We start from the raw sequence: 6,654 nt of genomic DNA, 5'->3' as shown, positions 1-6,654 counted from the left end.
ATAAATATTTGATTTATCAATAATTATAGCAACAACATTACATCATTTGTCTTGAATAAGAAATCCGATAGCAAAAAATTCATTTCATTCTTAAATGAATCCATCTTTTCTGAAAACCGTCACTTACAACGAATGAATAAGACTGAAATAACTTTAAAATTCAGTTGAAGATGAAAAAAGTGATAACTCTTGAAGAAAAAAAAACCTCTTACGGGGGTATTTCAAGGGGTTGAAATAGCTTGAAAAATACACAATCGCTTGAAATATAAAGATATCACGAAGGAATTTGAAGAATAGAATTGAACATAATGAATAGTTGTCACTGACATTCAATCGGTACTATCGAAAAAATGTGTCTTGCGTTTACTGTGATATTTATTTAACGATTTTTAAATTCTATTTTGACATCAGGCAAAGGTTAGTTTTTGGATAAAAAAAATCATGGTTCCATATGAAAGATTGCTTGCTACCTGATTTTTTATAAATTTATAGCAAAAACAATAACAAATGTCTGAAATCAACGATTTACTTTACCCAAAATTGTGATGCCACTTTTCTACAATTTATTATCACTCGAAACTTTTTCGCAAAAATATCACTTTAATAAGATAATTTCTTCAAATTGCATATGAACCATTGCGGCAAACAAATTCCCTCAGAATATTTTAGTTTCAAAGTGCAACATAGAATTTTTTTATATAGAGTTTACAACAACAACTCCATATGAAAAAAACTTTATGTTGCACTTTAAAACTGAAATATTCTGAGGGAATTTATTTGCCGCAATGGTTCATATATCATCTGGTATTGATAACTTATCTGATTTTTTGCAGTATTTTTCTAGTTTTCACTGACAACTTGTCAGCAGTGCCATGAGGCAACCTGTGCTATAGAGAGGTGTGCGTACAAGAGAGAAAGAATACATGTGTGTTCTGCATGAAAGATCTGTCTTTATTGTTATTGTATTTTCAACCATATAATATGATATGCTGCCACAGAGTGAGCGGAAAAAATCAAAGTTAAATTCTCCTTTTTTTCATTTTGCAGATATTGACGTAATTGATTTCTACGATTTTGCAACAAATTTCTTTTCTTTTGAATTAACCAGGGAATGGCACGCGCACTTCAACGCCGCCATACCAGTTGTTGTTAAATCCGGATGGTCCTCCATGGTGTTCATTGTATTTACCAACTGCGTCCACTGTTGCACCATTTCTATCGTTCGTATATAAGTTTTTTCTGGCATCGACTCCAACATTGTATCCAAGATCACGATCCCAGCCTCTCGAATGATCGGTGTAAACTGAGAGACTTCCTTCTGGATTTGTATATGTCGCGCCACCTCCAACCGTATTCAAATTATTTTCAAAATCACGAGAGAAATGAGTATTTGCGTTGACTGATGAACGGCCGTCATCGCTTTTCCATACATCTTTATTTCCCCCGAGCGAAAGAAAATTGGCTCCATTGTCACCACCTCTAGAGCCCGTAATGAAACCGCCAGGTTTGGCACTGCTCAGTACAACCAAACAACAAAGCAAAGTGACTGCTTTCGGAACCATTTTCACTTGGAATGTTTTTGATTTAGTTTCTCCTTGATCAATTAATTAAGGAATTTTCTAACCGATTTCGTATGACACTTACTGATGTCGACTGATGCCTCGTCCAGAGAAACGATCCATTTATATAGGAGCAGATCTTCCTCTTTATCAGCAGAATGTCAATCAACATTACCTGTTTGTTCACGGGAGAGAGTTGATGAAGAAAAAAAACAGATAGTGGATTAAAATAAAACGAATCTCTTGCTCTGAAGATGAGTAATAGCATTCACATGATAATTGATAAATCTTTCAATCATCTTGAACATGATATGTACGTGCTTTCCCTCCGGTTTTTAACCGGACTTTTTTGCATTTACACACAGCTCAATACTGTGTGTAATGAGTAGCTTCATTGTTGATGAAATGGTATACACTTGGTTAATCTATTAGTTTAGCAAAATGAATCATCATTCTCGAGATTATTGAGCTTTATCAGTGACGAAGTAAAAATAGAGGGACGATCCCGTAGCCTACGCCTACAAAAACTTGTTGCAAGATTATTTCAGACTGTGATTCAGACACTGCTATTAGCGAGCGATTTCATTCTCGGTCGCTGGGTAATGATCATAGTTTCACATGAGATTAAAGGAGATGTCTTAAGATTATCCTTATCAGTTAAACTGTGCAGAAAAATAAGTAATAAAAAGTCCCCTTAGCGATAATCAAGATGAGTAATAATTTGTACGAGGCTCTGTACAGCGAAAAAATGTGTGTTATTTTTGTATAATTTATTCGAAACTTTTTTATGTTATTTCTGATCAGAGCACAAGATCATACATTATAAAGTTAAATATTTAAATCTGCACCCAATGTGCTACTGTCAACAATCGAGTCAATCACATCATTCAGACGCCAATTCATCATTTCGACATTATGATTTTGTGATGATAACAGTCACGGCGGCGGAAATTTTTGAGAAAATTATTAACATCATCGAAGTAGGGTCTATGTCAAATTGACGCCCAAAAAAGAAAAAAAACACCTGCCCATTCAAGTAGATTGACCGAATTGAATGCGCGCTTTTAATCGTTCTTTGCAATTGGATCGTACGAGAAAGAAAGGGAGGGGGAGAAATTGCTAACTTAGATTAATTATATCATTATTTCAAAATGAACGTTTTTCAAAAATTGGGTGCATAAGCAAGTGGACGAATTTACTGTGTTTTATTTTTCAAAGAAGATTATTTTCTTTTCAGACGTTTGCAATGATTTTTTTCATCGAATTTTCTTTTTTTTTCTCTAATCTGATTTTCTCCTTTTAAATGGCCCATTTTGATGAACTTTTTGGATTGGTTATTACATAGAGGAAGAAGTCATAAAACACCATGATTGTATGCATTCATTTCAATGCCTTTTTTTAAATTCATTGATTTCTTCAGAGCAAAACGCAGAGTATTGGTTACATTGATTACAAAATAGAGTAGGAACACGTTGAAAATATTAAGAAATTGTATTAAAGTAAACATTCAGAAAAGTCAAGTATCCTCTGAAATTGTACAATTTTTTCCATTTCTATCGAAATTTATGCGGCCAATAGAATATGACTTTGAATATGTTAAATAATTTTGGATGGAAATGTGATTCAGTTTTGTGTTTTAATGTTGAACCAAGTTTCACCAGAATCATGTAAACAAAGGACTAGTGCTAGATATTTTTCTGCAGCAAATGCAGCATAACTGCGTGAATAATGTGATTATTTTTGTTCGATAAGTATTGTTTTGAATAATTGTGTACATTTTTCAAATGTACGAACAATTTTATTTTCATAGATTCTAGTACAATTTTAGCACAATTACAAATCAACCAGAAAAGTTAATTTATAAAAAAATATATCTCACTTCTTCTGATTTTCTACTGTATAATCAAAATTCTGTATAAAAACAATGACAAAATAAATAAATTGAAAGTATTTGTTTTAAATAAGTAGTGGTGCACATTATGAGTAAACTCAATCATGGATTATTTCGAAATTGTTCGTTGTTTGATAACCAAAATGAAATCATTTCTTATTTTGATGCTGTAGAACTGAACCAGAAAATTCTATAACGGAAATTCTTTAGATTCCAAAACAGCAACATCAAATTATATCAGAAATTGAGCATTTCGAATATACGACTCCTTTTTGGGGAAAGTGATTATCAAGAGAATCTAAATTATTCACTGAGTTTTTAACTTGTTACATTTTATTTTATCAATCAACAGTTTCTCTTGGGATTGATAAACGAAAGTTTTGCCGAGGCTTGCTTACTCAATGCAATTCAAAAATACAAAAGGGAACAATAAATGAAATTCCTGCTTAGTTTCAATTTTATATTTGGTCCGAGAACGTTGCATTTCGTATACTGTTTCTGTTCGACAAAATGCAGTTTGTTATAGCTTGCGTGTTGGTTTTGATTTCGATTAAAGTAGTCCATACTAAGTCAGACTGTTTGTGGATTTCCGGTGATATTAATATCAATAGCAATGAATCACGATATGTCGTTTGCAATGAACCATCTAATCGTCATGATTCTGATTGTGATTATTTAAAAGTGGAAGTGCTGAAAATTCGTAAGTGCTCTCCCGAATTGATCCAGTCCGAATTTGTTGGTTATACAAATGTGCACACGTTGGACATTTCGTTTTCGAACTATACGACATTGAAATACTTACATTTGAATTTCGAATATTTGAAGCGGTTCAATGTGTCTAACAATAATTTAACGGAATTGGATGGACGTATTTTTAATAACACAAAACAACTAACGGAAGTGGACTTTTCGCACAATCGAATCCAACACATAGATTCAGCTTTATTTAGTGTTACTTGCCAATTTAGAAAAACTCGATCTAAGTGATAATAAAATTAGTTTAATTCCAAAAGACGCTTTTATACAGAATTCCAAATTAAAAACACTAAACCTCAAAGATAATCCTATCGAAGAGTTGGGTTACCGTATTACACACTTATTGAATGGTGTGACTTCAATAAACGTGTCTTCCACATATGTAGATTATTTGGATTTATCTTGTGCGAACCCTATTGAATGGACAATGAATGAAAGAGAAATAATTTTCGCAAATGCAAAAAATAGAAATGAGCTCCGATATTCTAAGATGGGCTTCAAAAATTTGAAAATACTTTCTATCCGCGAAAATCGATTGCACAATGCGCTTGACATAGTAAATATGTTGGGAGAATCGATTCATCACCTGGATTTAAGTGGAAACATATTGGGGAAGGTACATGGGACGGCGTTTCGCGGTTTGAACAACTTGGAAAGATTGAATCTAAGTGAAACAAGACTCTCATTCGCTGAATCTAACCCCTTCAAGCATCTTAATAATCTAGAGCATCTCGATATTTCCTTCAACAATTTAAGTACACTGAATATACGTCTATTCTCAAAAACGTTAAGTAATTTGTTGCAGTTCCGAGCAGCTGGAAATCATTTTGATAATTGCCTAGAAATCATACACTGTCTCGGATCAAAACTGTATGAATTGGACCTTTCCCAGAGTTTCATCGGAACATTGAATCCCAGCACATTTAAACATTTACCATCACTCATATCGCTTATGCTAAAACGCACAAATCTATCGATTTTTGATGTTAAACCCTTTAAAACTTTGCAGTGGAGTTTGAAATACCTTGATATTTCGAACAACAACTTGACAAAATTGAATTTCTCTACTTCGTTAGTTTTCGATTATTTAGAAGAAATTACCTTGGACGAAAACAACCTCACGCAACTGGATGGTTTTACTAAGAATTCATATCCAAAACTAACTAAATTGGATATCACAAATAATAAATTTAATTGCAACTACCTATCCATGTTCAGAAAGGAATGGGAAAGCCTAGAGATAATTGGAGATCGGTGTGGTCAATTTGGAAACAATGAAACTCAAAACCCAACTGACACCAGCGTGGAAAATAGTTCAGTGGAAAATATCACAGAAAGCACTGAACTGATATCCACTGTTCACATTGAAAGTGATAAAGAGGCCCAAAACGAATCCACAATCGCCACAAACACATCAGTGCCAAGCTCTTCTTTCGTTATTTTCTATGCCGTTCCGATCGGTGTGTCTGCTCTAATCATCAATATCATAGCCGTTGTTGTCTTCCTTCGTCGGAAATTCTCTTCGAAAAACAGCGAACAAATGGAAGTTTCTTACCGCCGAAATGACAATGGCGAAGAGCTACAAACAGTACCACAACCAGAGTCAAAAAAAGAGTCAACCCCGGAAGATCACATTTACGAGGAAATTGAGGAACGAGAATGCCCTTATGACCGCCTGAGGTTCTAGTTCGATCCCATGTCAATATCAACTGCAAACCAATACTATTACAAGTTCGCTTTAATCAATCGAGATCGCGGAAATCAACCTCAAAACATAATTTGCATGTTATGCGACAAATTGGATATGATTTAAGGTATTTTAAATAATTATAGACGGAAATTTGCTGAACCACAGTTTTTGTGTTTGTTGAACCAAATTTCACCAAAATCATGTAGACAAAAGACTAGTGATATTTTCCAGCAAAACATACAGCACATTTGCGTGGATAATGTGATTAGTTTTGTTCTATTAGTCGAATATTGTTTGAATAGTTATGTACGTGTTATCAAATGTACGACAAATTATCCAGAAAAGTTAATTTTATAAAATATAATTACTTACTTTTTCTGATTTTTTTTCTATATCATAAAGATTATGAATAAAAATTAAAATAAAGTGAATTGCAAGTGTTTTTTTCAAATAAGTAAATAAATAGTGACGAACGTTATGAGTAAACTTAATCGTGGGTAAAGAGATTACTTGGAAATGATTTCCAATTTCATTTTAAAATTGTTTGTTGTTGATAACTAAAATGAAATCATTTCTATTTTTGATACTGTACAACTGAACAAAGAAATTCTTGAAGTAAACTATTGAGTGAACGAAATAGACGGAAATTCCCAGATTCCAAAAACGGCAACGTCAATCTTTGTTATTAGCAATATTTTGTAGCATGAAATTGAGCAATACGAATATATTTATCTGAAGGTCCTTTATGACGAAAAGAT

The 6,654-nt window shown here is 33.1% G+C and overlaps 1 protein-coding gene across 1 annotated transcript; it reads left to right on the top strand.

Annotated features, from left to right (window-relative positions):
- The first annotated feature begins 4,768 nt into the window (after positions 1-4,768).
- On the top strand, positions 4,769-5,893 carry LOC129572017 (leucine-rich repeat transmembrane neuronal protein 2-like). The gene has a single exon (XM_055451918.1). The coding sequence runs from the start codon at positions 4,769-4,771 to the stop codon at positions 5,891-5,893; it is 1,125 nt and encodes a 374-aa protein (XP_055307893.1).
- The last annotated feature ends 761 nt before the right edge of the window (positions 5,894-6,654 follow it).

Source organism: Sitodiplosis mosellana, unplaced genomic scaffold, assembly GCF_009176505.1.
Source record: "Sitodiplosis mosellana isolate CC-2019 unplaced genomic scaffold, AAFC_SMos_1.0 Smas_scaffold_3974, whole genome shotgun sequence".
NCBI classification, from domain to species: domain Eukaryota; kingdom Metazoa; phylum Arthropoda; class Insecta; order Diptera; family Cecidomyiidae; genus Sitodiplosis; species Sitodiplosis mosellana.
Note: the sequence above shows the minus strand (reverse complement) of the source record. Positions and strands in the feature narration are given on the sequence as shown.